Genomic DNA, 16,057 nt, shown 5'->3' with positions numbered 1-16,057 from the left:
CTTATGCCTTCTAATCGGTGGAGTCTCCTTCTGCTCCCTTCCATCAGATGTATCTAGTCCACTCTCTGCATTAGTACCTGTAGAGAGAACATGAAAACTGTTGCTCACCTGTATCGCCATTGCTGGTACATGGACACTCCTCTTTTTTTCTTCTGGAGGTCACATGCTGCCAAATTTCTTCACCGTCCTTCTGTCCCCTCTGCGCAGCCTGCTCCGATTCTTCAGAACGTTGTGCCCGTAGAAGCGTATCCTGATATCTGTCTAGGAAATCTTCATTTTTATGCAATGCAGGGTTGATGCTTGTTGCTCCAGACCTCGAACCTTCTCTTCCAATATGGAGACCAGCTCACACTTTGTACAGACAAAGTCACTTCTGTCCTGTGGAAGAAAGACAAACATGGCACAACCTGTGCAGGTTACAACAGCTGAACGCTCACCTTCCATAATTTCTTCCTTCTAAGAGCTTCCTCAGCTGTTGCAGCAACTCACAGGAGCCTGCAAGATGAAAGCCTCAGTGGGCTCTCCCTAGGCAAACTCCCTCTGTTAGCCTCCGCTGTTCGCTGCTCAGCTGGTTTGCTGCTGACTGCCTTTTTATAACAGTCAGGCCCACTCAAGACCCACCAACACAGCCTCCCTACTGCAGCACCTAGCGTACCTCCTCTCAGACAGATCCCAGGTGAACTCCCTCTGTTAGCCTCTGCTGTTCGTGCTTACTAAGCGGTCTGTAATATGCCTAGTAAGGAATCTATTTGTCCAAAAACATATCCTGAATCTTTTTTGTTTGTGTTGTTACAGACGTACTTGCTAACAGGTATCTTGAAATAAATGACCAAAAATAAGTGAAACTGGTATGATTTTATTGTGGTGTTTTGACAAAATATGCAGAATTTTAAAATACTGTGCGCAACATTTCTAATTTTTTGTTGCAGAACTTTTATTGGTGCAGAATTCTACCAGGAGTAACATTGTCTGGAAGGCAATCTCTACAGTTCTGTGGGCTAGAAATATTTTTTAAGAATCAAAAGTTAGATTCTGTAAGTCTGAATCTGACCTGCAGGCCGTATCTTTGACAGAATTACTTTAGACCACTGGCTCTCAACCTTCCCAGACTACTGTACCCCTTTCAGGAGTCTGATTTGTCTTGTGTATCCCCAAGTTTCACCTTGCTTTAAAAACGACTTGCTTACAAAATCAGACCTACAAATACAAAAGTGTCACAGAACACTATTACTGAAAAATTGCTTGCTTTCTCATTTTTACCATATAATTATAAAATAAATCAATTGGAATATAAATATTGTACTTATGTTTCAGTGTATTTTTAGTTTGTGCTGGATTTGCTAATGCTTTTTATGTAATCTGTTGTAAAACTAGGCAAATATCTAGATGAGTTGATGTACCCCCTGGAAGAACTCTGTGTATGCCCGGAGTACATGTGCCCCTCTGTGGTGGGATCCCTGGGATGCAGCCTGGGACTGGGACCCCTGTGCCCTCTTAACTCTCTAGCCTGGGCTGTCTCTCACAATGCTTTGCTAGTGACAAGCAACAACACCCTCCAGGCGCTGTTATCACTCAGAACAACTGCATGTGGAGCTCCCCCACCTGGCTAGATTGCATGAATGCTCCCAGAGCCCACTCATGAATCACATGGAGAAAGGCACCAGCCAAATCCCCCCCCACCTTCCCCCCAGCTCCTAGCCTTGTACCTCAGGAATATACCGTCTTGCTTTGCTCAAGATAAGCAGTGCAAGTTTATTAATTGGTTCACCACTTCATCAATGGAAAGTTGATATACACCAGCCTTTGTGAACCTGAGTAGATTTACCAAACACTTCAGGCAAACTCACTGGTAAAGATAAACAGTAAAACAAGTTTGACTACAAAAGAGAGATTTTAAGTGATGGGCAAAAAGTCAGCTAGTTACCAAAATAAAATATATAAGCATGCAGTCTAAACTCTCAACCCTATGAGACTGGGCAACATTCTAGGTTAAGCAGTTTTCCTTACCCCACTGGACATTGCGGTTCAAAGTACACAGGGCCAGTCTTCTCTGTTGGAGTCTTCTGAGTGTCCTTGTTGCTTGCACCATAGATGAGGCGAGGAGAAAAGGCCAAGCATGAGGCCACTGTGTTCTGTTTTATACTCTCAGTCCATGTGCTTGGAGAACACAAGTCCAGGCATATCTGATGGGCATTGCCAAGTCACCAGGCAAGGTTGAGCAATTCCCCTGGTGTGGCTTGTGCAAGTGAGTCATTGCATTGTAGCTTCCTTGCTGGACAATGGTTGTTTGACACCCGCCTGGGCGTTGGTTAGCTCCCTTGTCCTTGTCTCTAGGGATCTAATGTCTGGGCAATTCCCCAACTCTCAGCATGTTTTAGTGACAACCATTCAACGCAATTTCATAACTTCATATGCACTAATGATATACGTATTTAGATAGAACCATGGCTTTCAGCAGATCATAACCTTTTCCCTGATACCTCATATGGCATGCTTTATATAAAATATCACAATTGTATATAAACGATGAATATGTGGGTTACAGGGCACTCCCCCCTGAGGCATAGTGTGTCACACCCTGGTTGAGAACCACTGCTTTAGATTCTAGAGACAGTCGCCTCTCTTATCCCTATTCAATGCTTGGGTGAAGATTTTGCAGTGGCAAGTAGAAATAACAGTTCATATTCCCCTTGTTTGACTCCCTTGTAGGTGTGATGCATCCCCATTTTCTTCAAGGCCAACTTACAGTATTAATTTCCCCCAAAGTCTTATAAGCCTACCACCAATTGGAAGGCTTCTGCATTTCATTTCAGCAGCTTACATTATTGCCATATGTTACACATTTTTAATATTTTTCATGTTACTTCCAATTTCAGGAAGATAAAGAAAATGCTAATAGACCTCCATGGACTCAATCAAACACTCTGAAAAAAAGCACTGCTTCAAAGGATGAAACCTTGAAAACCACTACCATATTGACAAACTCAACTGTAGGAACAAATTCCTGTCCTGAAGATTTTAGTTCAGCTATTAACACTTCCAAAGATGAAGCTGTTGAAATAAAAACGTATCGTGTGTCATTTAGCCAGTCCTTCCTGCACAAAAGAAACAACAAAGAAAAGCAACTGATTGCAGACAAGCAGAACTCTGTCAGCCTGCCAAAGAAACACGTGCCCGGCTCATATTGTGGCAAGGTTATCCCATCAAAGATAAACTCCTTCCGAAAAACACTAGAAAATGAGGATGCAAAGAGTTCTTTGGCAAACAAGAAACCTGTAGCTCCTGCCACCAAACCAGCAGTGAGACCATCATCCACCAGCAGCAATAATGCAGTCATAAATAATATTAGAGCCACAAATTTGTCTAGTGCTGCTAAACCTATACATGCCACCCCCTTTCAGAAGAGACCACCTGTGAGGGCTTCTCATAGCACCCACTCAAAGTCCATCCAGAACAAGGAGAAACAAATAGTCACAAGTGTGTCTGCAAATAATATGACTGTCCAGAAAAAGCCTGATAGAAGTGGGTCACCATCATTAAAGACAGCTCTTCACAATGCTAAGCCCCCTTCTGTGCCTGGGACAAAGAGAACTGAGGTTCCACTCAGAGATGTCAGATTAGGAACTTCAGCAAAGTCTATTTCTGTAACCTGTGGTACCAAGGCCACCCAGGATTCAAAAGCTGGCAACAGAAAATATGTTCTGCCAAAAGAGTCAACAGAAGAGAGAAGGTAACTGCATTAATCAAATTCTGTGTTGTGTTTTTTTTTTTTTTTTGGAAAGGTGACTCTCTCCCGCTCCGCCCCTCAAATGGATCTCAATAGTCTTGTTTCAGCTATGAGTGGATGTGCTCACATTGCTTTTAGGTCCACTAGTAAGTTTGTTTATGGAAATTTTTGTGCTTAGAACTGCAAACTATCTTTTTCTGGTTGAAAGCCATCAGACTCTAAAGAAACCAAGATTTAAAACTGAGGAGTAGAATTCAGATATTGCAGCAGCATTTTAGGCTCTTAACTTGTCCTGCTTCGTTGTAGTTTCTGCAGTATCAGAGAAACACCTCTCCAGTGTTACAGGCCTTGTGTTGTGTTGGCCTTGGCAAACCTGACACTGGTGTACATGTAATCAAACCACAGACAAACAGCAACTTACAAAAGATAGCTTAGTGCATGATGTACGTAGAGTGTAATATTCATTAGAAACTGTGTAATGGGGAGGAGAACTAGACAGAATAGTGTTTTTCAGCTCTAGATCAGAGATCTGAATCCAGTCTAGATAATTAGAGACAGTTGTTACCAGCTTATGGCTGGTGGCCTGTATGAAATGAATTAGTATTCTTGGTGCAGTTATCCCAGTAGATATCTGTAATTTAGCAATAATTGGCAGTTTCAGCATGAAGCCAAAGGATTCAAATGGGGATAGAATCTGACGTATACTCTTACGAAATGGCTGTTTTGGAATAGGACCCAGGCCTGCTATGGTAGGGTGCTTGCGCTGCCATACCCTATGTTCTGGCTGTTCTGTGGATAAAGGGATTCTGTCTTTAGGACTCAGTCTAGTGCTTCTCATAAGTATAAACTCAGTTCAAATTTTTGTTCTCTAAACTTATGGGGCCATCCCAGTAGCTTTAGAAACAGTTCTCTGCACTATGTAGGAAAAGCAGGGTTGGCGGTGGGTTTTTGTTTTTGTACCCTCAATTTTTTGCTGCTGTTGGACGAGAGAAGATAGAAGTATCTCAACTTGCTGATCATAAACATCTCTAGCAGATGGAAGTAGTGGCATCAAGGTTTCAAAGGCTCCCATCCAGGCATAGGTGATATCTGCATGGCTTGATGATTACAGAGAGGTGATAATTAAGAATTATCTAAGGACTTTCCTTATCTACCTTCAAAGTATGTTTTTATGTGACTTATGTTGACTGGCACTAATCTTAATCCTCGTATATATGGTGAAAAATAAACTCTTCTACAACAGATGCTAATATACTGATTTACTTAAATGCAGAATTCGTCTGGCTGAATGGAAGGTAACCAAAGGAAAAGTGACAAAGAGGCCATCATCTACTGTGCTACAAGTAGCCCAGCCTGAGAGACAGACATCACAAGAAACTCCAAAAGAACCAGTTGAGTCTTTCTGGGTTACCATACTAGAAGAGGATGAGCAAAGATTATTCGGCGAAAATGTCAACAAAAGTCTTGCGGAATATCTACATTTAACAGAACAGGTATTCATTTTGTTGTATACTAACATCATGATCCTGTATGCCCATAGTGCATGGAACTCCCATTGACTTCAGTAGTAATTTCATGCTCTGAGAGTTCGTGTGATTCATCCCCAAGTAACCAACCACCTGATTTAGGAAGCAAGATGCACACTAGAATTGACTTTTATGTGGTGCCCAGTATGAATGGAAAGGAAGTAATTCCATAGTCCACTTGTTACTTCATTAATGAACCTTTTTACAAAAGTTACCTAAAAAGTAACTTGGAGAAGAGAAATTATCTCTTATTTCCTAACACTCTGTACAGACAACTTCATTTTGAAGACTAGGTGAATGTAGATATTTTTCATTACTACCAATTTATTCAGAGTCACTAGAAAAAACAGAAGCAAATACAAGTTTTCAATAACAACTGTATAGTCACTATCTTGGAATATGTTTATTAGGATTCAGTCTTCCTGTCATTTTATGTAAATATTAGGGTTTTCCTGGGGATCAAGTACGTGCAATGCTGGAAGAGCTGATTCAGAGCGCTCCAGATGCGAAAAAACTTGCAAAATACTGGGTGTGTCGCATGCGTCTTGAACAGCTGGGCCCAATTGAAAAGATCATGGCTGTTTATGAGGAGGCTATTCTGGCAGGAGCACAGGTGAGAAGCGGAACCTTTGGGGTTTTTGCAGTGAAAAGGAGTGATGGATGTAAAAACCGGTGCATGCAGAAGAACTTCTACGTCAGAGGTCAATAGGCTGACCATGGGCCAAATCCAGAACATAAGATGCTTTTTAATGGACCCCAAAATCTTTTTATTTTTTTATCGATGTTTATAAAAATCATTTTCTCTGGAGTTTGGACCTTGACTATACCTTGACAAAAAATAGACTCTCTCTGTCCTGTATCAGGGATCGGCAACCTTTGGCACGTGGCTCGCCAGGGTAAGCCCCCTGGTGGGCCGGGCTGGTTTGTTTACCTGCCGTGTCCGCAGGTTTGGCCAATTGCGGCTCCCACTGGCTGTGGCTCACTGTCCCAGGCCAATGAGGGTGGTGGGAAGCGGCGGCCAGCACATATCTCAGCCGGCGCTGCTTCTCGCAGCCCCCATTGGTCTGGAGCGGCGAACTGCAGCCAGTGGGAGCAGCTACCCTGGTGAGCCATGTGCCAAAGGTTGCCGATCCCAGTTCTATATATTAACACTGGCTGCTTCTAGTAAAAAGGGGTGACTCAGCTCACTTATATTGAGTTAATTAATTAAACATACAAGCTTTTATAACCTTGTTGCAGTTGTGACTCTCTTTGCATTTATGCTGCAACTTCAGTAAACAGCAACTATTACTTTCAAGGGGAGAGAAATGAGCATCAACATTACTTCTAGGAAAAATAATGAAAAAGTATAACTTCTAATATATGCAATATTGTTGTAGCTATGTTGATCCCAGGATATTAGAGAGACAAGGTGGGTGAAGTAATATATTTTTATTGGACCAACTTCTGTGGGTGAGAAAGACAAGCTTTCAAGCTACACAGAGGTCTTCAGGGTACTCAGTCACAGCTAAATACAAGATCAAACAGATAGAATAGGTGCTAACTACTTAAGGTTCTCAACCTGTGGTTCTCTACCCCTTAGCTCAGTGGTCCCCAAACTTTTGAGGGCTGCGCCCCCCTTCTTCCTCCTAGAGTGGAGGGTGGGTGGGGGCGGCATGGACGGGGTGAGGGGGCCGAAGCTGGGGCTGCAGGGATGGGTCTGGTGACTGAGCTGTGGCTAGGGGCCAAGGTTGGGGGTGATGGCAGAAGCGAAGTTGCAACTGGGCCTCAGTGAGGGCTGGCAGTGGAGCCATGCCGAGGCTGCAGGTGGGGGCAAGCACAAGGATCGGAGCTGAGGCTGTGGCTGGGGACGGGTGGGGTGGTGCTCCCTCCCTGCCCCCCATGGGGGCTGGCCCAGACTCACCATGCCCCCCTGAAGGCTCCTGGGGGGTGCACCCCACACTTTGGGGACCACTGCCTTCGACATAGGCTGCAAAAGATTTAGACTGAAAACGGACTGAACAGAATTCAACTATATATACAGACTATAGATTTCCAAAGAGGTCTGCACCCCCATTCAAAATTTTAGGGGTTTGCAAATGAGAAAAGGTTGAGAACCACTGTCTGAAGGGAACATTTAATGTGAAATGGCCTGCCAAGGCCCCTGTAGTCATGTGACAATGGGGGGGGAGGGCTTAGTGGGTTCCAAATATGAGTCTGGGAGCTTAAATTCGTAACTTTGCTAGACACTAAAAATAATGGTCTTAATAAAGACACTGGTTTTATGGCTCATTACAACAATCTGTAACACACTAGCCCTCCCTTTTTGTCGTATGACTACAGGAGCCTTTACAGGCCACTTTAGCTTGAATGATCCCTTAGAACAGTGGTTTTCAAACGTTTTTTTTTTTTTCTGGTGACCCAGTTGAAGAAAATTGATGCCTGCTACCTAGTGGAGCTGGGGATGAGGTATTTGGGGTGCAGGAGGGGGCTCTGCATGGGGGGGCTCAGGGCTGGGGCAGGGGTTGGAGTGTGGGCTTACCTCCGGCGGCTCCTGGTTAGTGGCGCAGCCAGGGTGCAGAGGCAGGCTTCCTGCCTGTCCTGACACCACAGACTGCGCTGCGCCCCGGAAGCAGCCAGCAGCAGGTGTGGCTCCTAGGCAGGGTGGGACCTGCTACTGGCTGCTGCTGGGGCGCAACACGGTATAGGAACAGGTAGGGACTAGCCTGCCATAGCCAGGCAGCACCACTGATGGGACACTTAATGGCCCCGTCAGCGGTGCTGACTGGAGCCGCCGCAACCCAGTCCCTTCCATTCCATGACCCAGTTTGAAAACCACTGCCTTAGAATATCTATCGGATTGATCTTGTATTTAGCTGTGACATTGAAGACCCGAAGAGCACAGTGTAGCTCAAAAGCTTCTCTCTCTCTCTCTCACCAACAGAAGTTGTTCCAATAACAATGTTACCTCCCCCACCTTGTCTCTAACTTCTAACGTTACTTAGATGGTCTTGTTACTTTTATTTATAGGATTTGCTAACATTAAGGTTGCAAAAGAAACAATACTTTGTATGCAAAAATTCAGGTTCCAGCAGGAACAGTAAAGCTACCACATTGTACATGAATCATATTCAGCGTGGCAAAGTTTATTGCAATCCTTGCACAATTTGACTCATTTTCAAACTGCATTAACATAAGGATTTATAATTAGGCTTTAGCAGAATTTGATGTTTGTTTGTACAATTTTGATGGCTAATATCAATGTTTAAGCATTTTTTTTCAGGTTTTTATCACTTAAATTTTCAGTTCTTGGTTTTGTTTTGGGTTTAAATTTTCAGGTTGCGGGAAATTGCGGGGAGAATTATTTAATGACTGGATGCTGAGATTCAAAAAGTTTAAAGCTTTGTAATTGTTTAAAAATACATATTGTCAATGTCGCATGTCAAAAGATAGATAGATAGATACACTAAATATCCTTAAATCAAACTAAGTTCTCAACCAGCAGGTTTCTGACTTTGCCTATCTGTAAATTTTGGTTGTGATTGATGGAAATATTTTTCATCATTTTGTGTCTGTGTGTGCAAGCACACATGTTGAAATCAACATTACCAATAAAAATCTAATCTTTCTAAGTCTGTTTACAATACAGTTAACCAATTGTAATGTTCATAATATAACTTAGTGATGTAGTCTGCATCACCTTAAGTTATATTTCCACATTAAACTCTAGAATAACTAAGTAGAGACTATAAAAATCAGTCTCTCAGAGCTGACTTTATGGGCCATTAATGAAAGCAACTTTTCTTCCAGCCTAAGGATGAGTTACGACACACAGTAGCAGATATTATGAAGAATACTGAAAATCTAAAGTCAGTTGTTGGTAAGATTGAATACTCTATTTCTTTCAGTTAATTTAAGGTTATCTGACTCAGTGAATAAAATGTTAAACCAGGGGTTCTCAAACTGGGGGTTGGGACCCCTCGGGGGTTGCAAGGTTATTATGTGGGGGGGGGAAGGGGTGATCACGAGCTGTCAGTCTCCACCCCAAACCCTGCTTTGCATCCAGTATTTATAATAGTGTTAAATGTATAAATTTATTTTTTTTTAAATTTATAAGGGGGGTCACATTCAGAGGCTTGCTATATGAAAGGGGTCACCAGTACAAAAGTTTGAGAACTAATGTGTTAAACTTTTTACAAAAACAGGGTGCTCTCTGTCAGTCATATGGTATGGAAGATGATCTATTTAGTGTCTCAACTTCAAGTTGTCTGAAACATAATACAGAGTTTGATTAAAACTTAATGATTCCTCCTCAGCTGCTAGCATGTTGCCAATAGTGATAAGTGACACTGGCAGACAGGAAGCCCCAATCATATATATAGAATTTTTTTTTCCAATTTTTATTCTTCACTGACTTTCAGTAGTGTTCAGCCTGAGGTTCAAATGTTTCAAAAAGGTCAAGGGCTAAAATCAGTGACTGGGGCAATTCTCTTGATTGGCACAAAGGTATCAGCAACCACCTGCAAATTCCTGCTGAGGAATCATCCAGTATGGTGAATTAAAGGTGCCTAGTGTGTTTTTTTTCCTCAAAGTACTATATACCTGCCACCTGAAAATCAGGCTGCTTTCAGGTATGTCAAGTTGACCATTCCAAATCATTATTTGCCTTTGAAAATTTAGGCCATTGTGGTTTGTGATAATTCACCTTGCTTGTGAGGAAAATGTGGCTTTAGCAATGTAGGTGAAACTAAGGTATATGAAACACTATTGTGCAATAGATTGTTGTTGTAAAAATGGTTTGGTATGCAGAAGCTCTAGAATTTCAAAGATACCTCTTACCGGTTACTGAAGAACGTAGTGAAACCACTGACTTTTGCATCTTGTTTTACACTCTCCTGCTGGTTACTAGATCCTTAATTGCAACTAATCATGACTGTGTCCCTATTTCTAACTTTGTAACTTTCAGAGGAATGTGTGAAGGAAGAGGTTATCGGCAAAGAAGCTAACTCTTCAGTAGAGAATGTAGAGGAAGTCTTCAAAGAGCTCAACTTTAATGATGAAGAGAAGGCAGAGATTAGCAATGAAGTGATCAAGAAAGAGGAAACAGATTCATCCTTGAAGTCAAGACAAGAGACCTTACCTAAAGAAAGTAAAAAGCACAGAACAAAGTATAAGGAACAAACTAAGAAGTCTGAAAACTACAAAACTGAAGATACAATAAAAGATGCAAACTTAGAATTTAAGACTCCTGAAAAAGAAAAGGAGGAGTCTTATTTAATTAGATACAGTTTGTCAACCACTCCATACTTAGAAAGGTAAGATCACTTAGGGTAATTTTAGAAGTTCCTGCACTTTCACAGTGTCTGGGGAAACTGTGATATGTATTTCCATCACAACTGCAACAAATCAAACATCCTACGTTTGTGAACACCCAGTTTGGAACTGGAATTCCAAGAGTCTAATCTTTTGAGGGCTGCTTCTCCTTTCACCATCGGGGTGAATGGGTGGAGAAGAGCGTTACATCTAAAGGAACGACTCTTTATAGGCCTGTCACAACTCAAATCTTTCAAATTGACACAAGCCATCTGTCTTGGCTTTTCTTTTGGCATAAATATCAATTGTCTCCACACCTTTAAGAGGATCTTCTTAGTCACAAAATTTAATTCTTTGCCTCGGGGAGTTAACACTGAAGAGCCTAGGATACTTACCCTGAACATTACAAAGCAGAGCTTTCTCTGCTCAGGATACCCAAAATACATTATATACTTATGGGAAGTCCTGCCCAGCTTTGGAACCTGAATTGCTGCATGCTTGGTGTAGAAGGCTGTACACGCTGTGGAGGATCTAGGAAAAAGTCAGGTGGATATGTGTGTTTTTTGCTTGGAGCAACTCTTGACTAGCAAACGTAGTGGAAAAGAACTCTATCCTTGGGCAAAATGAATTTAGTGCTTAAAACGTACTTAACACTTCTCTGGATTTAGCTTCTGGGGGCATTGCATATGGTCATTATCTTCTCTTTTTGCTGGGGAGGGGGGAATGGGAGGGTACAGTTGGCTAAGGCAGGAAGCATGGCTTGCTGTTTGTATGGTCTCTGACGGAGTTTTTCACATGGGTGTTTCCATAGAAAGACAGTAAGACTAAATGTGGCTCAATGTGCATCTTTAATCCACAAATGTGTGGTGTGTTCTTTTTTGTTTTTGTTTTTTTCTTTTCTGAAGCATGAAGAAGAAGATGCAGTGTGAGACAAATGACTCTGCTGTTAAAGATATAAAATTCTTGACCCCTGTGAGGCGTTCTCGTCGCTTTCAGGAGAAGTTGTGCAAGTTACCAGATATGTTAAAGGATCATGATCCCTGTGTTTCTTCGCTTGAACAGCTGGGAGAACTCAGAGCTGTAAACAGTGCCTTTATCTACAGACAGAACAGTGCACTACAAAAACCTATTTCTCACCTGGAAGAGCAAGAAAAGTAGTAACTTTAGTGGGGAAGGCTTTACAAATCCTCTTAGATAAGTTTGATTCATTCCTGGTTTTGCAATTGGTGTATTCTGTTTTAGATACACAGCTGGCTTAGTAACTTCAAGGTTTTAAGATGGTACGAGCAAATTCCATATAGCTTATTTTGGAGTACAGCAGTTGCAGAATCAAGTATAGTGCAAACTTCTCTGTTTTATTTGAGGAAGAACTTAATATTTTAACTGTCACTTTTATTTCATGAGGTTTTTTCCTTAAGCTTTGTAGCTAATATGTAGTGTTGGTTTGTTTTGCATTGTAAATGTCTTGTTTAAATGTTGCATTGAATACTAATTAGGGAATGGATTTAACATACTAATAACCTTGTAATGGATGTCTAGCCATGATGACCCCTTCTCCCCCCTTATAAGCTAAATAGTTTAAAAATTCACACAATTTACATTCTTGCTCTTAAAAGAAAACATAAAAATGATGATCAATGAGGGGTATGTATTGATGTGTAATAGATTTGCTGAACTGGAAAACTGAAACCAAACACTATTTTTTTTTCTATGAGCAAATGGTGAACTTCAAAATAGCTACTACATGCAGTTTCCATTTCAGAGTCTGATCCAGTAAAGCACTTGAATAGTCCCCTTGATTAGTGTATTGAAACTTTTTAATATAGGCTTGTATTAAAAAATCTGTAACAGAAGACTTTCTATTAAACTTACCAATTCATGTTACATTTGCTTTATTTATACTAACTGTTTACATCTTAAATTCAGGGGACTAGAATTGCAGAAAATGACTTATTTTTTTCCCCCCAGTTGATGCTTGGAAGATATCCTCAATCCAAGAGATGTCACCAGTATCTTTCAAATTCAGGGTAGACAATGGGGGGGGGGGGGGAAAGGGATTGGTTTTGTGTCTTAAAAGGTCTGTGCATATGTTTTTCAATGAGCTGGTGGCAACCACTGGGTTTCTCTTTTGTTTGTTTCCTTTCTCAGCTTTCCCGAGGGAGGGGTGGAAAAGCTGAGGGGCCTCAGGGAAAACTTCCCTAGTGAGTATTTCGAGGATTTGCAAGAGGCAATGGGTGGTGGCAGCATTTACCAAGCCAAGGTCAGAGAAAAGCTGTAACCTTGGGGGTTTAATACAAGCCTGGAGTGGCCAGTATTAATTTTTAGAATCCTTGCGGGCTCTCCCCTTCTGCACACAGAATGACAGAGCGGGAATTCAGCCTTGACAGCCTCCTTCACCCTCAGTTCTGAATCTGTCCTCTCACCAATCCACCAGACCAAGACAGCTGAGTTTCAGTTTCTGCAGCTACTTATCTACAGCCCATCCTCCTTCATTTCAGTATCTGATGGCCAGGGGCAGCTCTATGTATTTTGCTGCCCCAAGCACGGCAGTCAGGCAGCTTTTGGCGGCGCGCCTGTGGGAGGTCTGCTGGTAACACGGATTCAGCGGCATGCCTGCAGGAGGTCTGCCAGTCCTGCGCCTTTGGCAAACCTGCCGCTGAATTGCCGTCGAAGCCGCGGGACTGGCAGACCTCCCACAGGCATGCCGCCGAAGGCAGCCTGGCTGCCGCCCTCACAGTGACCAGCAGGCCGCCCCCCCGTGGCTTGCCGCCCCAGGCACATGCTTGGTGCAGTGGTGCCTGGAGCTGCCCTGCTGATGGCCAGCAGAGAGGGGTAGAACCCCCAGGGGAAGGAAAACGCATGAGAGAAAATTCTACTCAAAGAGCACCTGTGATTTTTGCGAATGATACCATGAACCTCTCCTGCAGCACCTGTCTGAGGCTTGTACAGGGCTTTACAAATATTAGGGTGAAATTCAAAAATGTCACCAGGCACTGAAGGCTTGTTTGGAGGTGTCCAGTGAGGCACAGAGTTAGTGCTGGCCTGCTGGGGTGAATGTCAGCCGTTAGTGCATTCTGCCTCAGGGGCAGAGATAGAGGCCAGCATTTTCAAAGGTGGTGAGCACCGTCAATTCCTTCTGACGTTAATAGGAGCCACAGGAGCTCAGCACCTCTGACAATCAGGCTGCCTAGTTTGACGCAAGGCTGCTGTTAGTTAGCAATGAGCAGGCAGCAGTCTCTGCCAAGGACATGTTTCATTCGAAAGTGTTATCAGAATCTACCTAGCGGCACTGTATGACCAGGGATGTCTGATCTGACATGCTTTAGCATGTATGCTGACCTCTAACTAATGGGGTTAGGAAGGAAACTGTCCTTGGGAACAGATTACACAGAGCTGCCCGCTGAGGGCGTCTTGCACCTTCCTCGGAGGCACCTGGCACTGGATGTCATGTCATTTCATCTCTCTGGGCCTCTGTTTCCTCCCCTGTCCTTTGTCTGGTCTATTTAGATTTTAAGCTCTTCAGGACAGAGACTGTATAGTAATTAGGGCAGTGGTGCCTTGATCTCACACGGAGCCTTTAGGGCCTATGACAATACACACACAAATTTAAAGTGTTTTCTTATTCTTGGTCTAAACTGAAATGAAAGATTCTGTTAAGGAGCCTGGTTGTCCTGGACCTAAATAATACTTAACTCTCAGTATAAAATGTAACAAGTATGATGAGCTTGTAGTTAAATGATGATAGTGCTGCAGGCGCAGAATGCTTCATTTAATAGAGCTCATTTCAGATTAACACGTGTCAACCTGTGGAACTCCCTGCCAGAGGATGTCGTGAAGGCCAAGACTATAACAGAGTTCAAAAAGGAAACTAGATAAATTCAGAGTATGGAGCCAGCAATGGCTGTTAGCCAGAATGGGCAGGGATGGTGTCCCTAGCCTCTGTTTGCCAGAAGCTGGGAACGGGCGACAGAGGATGGATCACTTGATGATTACCTGTTCTGTTCATTCCCTCTGGCACTGGCCACTGTCAGTAGACAGGATACTAGGCTAGATGGACCTTTGGTCTGACCCAGTGTTGGCTGTTCTTATGTGAATATTCAGTGACTAGATTTCATTCCTAGCAAGATTTCATCCATTAGTCTCTAAACATGCTTGTAAATATGATGATGAAATCAAAAGTTTGGCAGGGACATGAATTCTCCTGCTTGGGCCATATGCCAATGTCTAACCAATGGGCACTGGGAAGAAACTGCCCTCTGGGCAGGTTAGTATTGTTAGCAGTGCTAGGTTACGCTGGCACCTAGTCATCACCAATCAAGGACCAAGGCCCTATTGTGCTAGGTGTTGTACAGATGCGTAACAAAGATGGCAGCCCTTGTTGATTGGCTGTGGAAGACGTTGTAGAGGGTTCTGCCCTTTACCTTTGCCATGCTCTTGGAAGCTCTGGTGTGATTTTGTCTGTGGCTTTGGCAAGAAAGCTTTCCCCATGAGCTGTCTGCAAGGGAATCCAGGGCACGCCACACCTCTACGGGGCTGGCAGAAAACTATCTCCACCCAGGGGAGAGCTGGTCACTCGTTGCCTTCACTGCCTGCCAAGCTGAACATTGCCAGGATATGGCCATTGAATTAAGGGAGCAGGGATGGTGAGAAATGTGCCTGGAAACAGCCCCTTGAAACCCTGTGTGCCATGAGTGTAGAGGTCAAAATTAATGGTCTGTTACTTCCACTAGCCCTGCAGAGCCGTAAAGTGGGGGGAGAGAGAACTGGAACCTGTAAGGCTCAGACAGCAGCTGCAGCATTGTTAACTGAATTCCCCTCGAGCTGCACCAGAAGTTCATTACATCTGTCTGGTACCATGCCCCTCGGCCGGGCCAGAGTCACCAGCGATGAGGTACTAGCCGCAAGGCTGGGTTTCGGATTTGATCAGTACCTAGTAAAGACACATTTTATTTCTTAACCAAATCCCTGAGCTACATGGAACCCCCTGGTGCCATTTCAGAGACACTTTCCCCAACTCTAAAGGTCCATGCCCCCTCCATAAACAATACCTGTCCTGTTAGCCACACTGAATTTAACACAGAAAGGGACGATCAAGACGCTGCTAAATCAATTTCCTCACCGGGCTGACACAGCAGTGGGAGGTGACAGCCTGTCCTCACGTTACAAAGCAGAACAATCTAGTTCCAGACCAACCAAAGAACTCACATCTGTCTCTCAGGGTGGAGCGGAGGGTGTATATAACACATCCCAAAAATGAGCCAACTGGGGTCACGTAACCAGCCGAGGGTCTCAGGGGAGCCTGAGCTTTCTGAGTGTAAACGCTGTGAAATGTGCAAGGGAAAATACCATGGAAAGTAAATGATCCTTCCATTTATGAGGCTTTCTCAGTAGAGCTGTTTTTCCCCTGCTGGCTTACTGGGCAGCGTGTTTCCTGTTAGCCCTGATCTATGACTGACCAAGCAGTGGGCTGGGATACAAATAACTTTTACTGTGAGATTGAAACTGTAATTAA

At 43.3% G+C, this 16,057-nt stretch overlaps 1 protein-coding gene across 4 annotated transcripts in view; it reads left to right on the top strand.

Annotated features, from left to right (window-relative positions):
* The window catches only part of CKAP2 (cytoskeleton associated protein 2), a 60,713-nt gene extending 48,290 nt beyond the window's left edge, over positions 1 to 12,423 (top strand). For all 4 annotated transcript variants that reach the window (XM_045014704.1, XM_045014712.1, XM_045014731.1 and 1 more), the window contains 6 exons: positions 2,877 to 3,730; positions 5,001 to 5,220; positions 5,699 to 5,866; positions 9,043 to 9,112; positions 10,199 to 10,547; positions 11,451 to 12,423. In XM_045014704.1, the coding sequence (XP_044870639.1) occupies positions 2,877 to 3,730; positions 5,001 to 5,220; positions 5,699 to 5,866; positions 9,043 to 9,112; positions 10,199 to 10,547; positions 11,451 to 11,703 (1,914 nt within the window). In that variant the 3' untranslated portion in view covers positions 11,704 to 12,423. The remainder of the gene's footprint in view (positions 1 to 2,876; positions 3,731 to 5,000; positions 5,221 to 5,698; positions 5,867 to 9,042; positions 9,113 to 10,198; positions 10,548 to 11,450) is intronic.
* The last annotated feature ends 3,634 nt before the right edge of the window (positions 12,424 to 16,057 follow it).

This window comes from Mauremys mutica, chromosome 1, assembly GCF_020497125.1.
Source record: "Mauremys mutica isolate MM-2020 ecotype Southern chromosome 1, ASM2049712v1, whole genome shotgun sequence".
In the NCBI taxonomy this organism is placed as follows: domain Eukaryota; kingdom Metazoa; phylum Chordata; order Testudines; family Geoemydidae; genus Mauremys; species Mauremys mutica.
The sequence above is the reverse complement of the archived record's forward strand: the minus strand, read 5'-3'. Positions and strand labels throughout refer to the sequence as shown.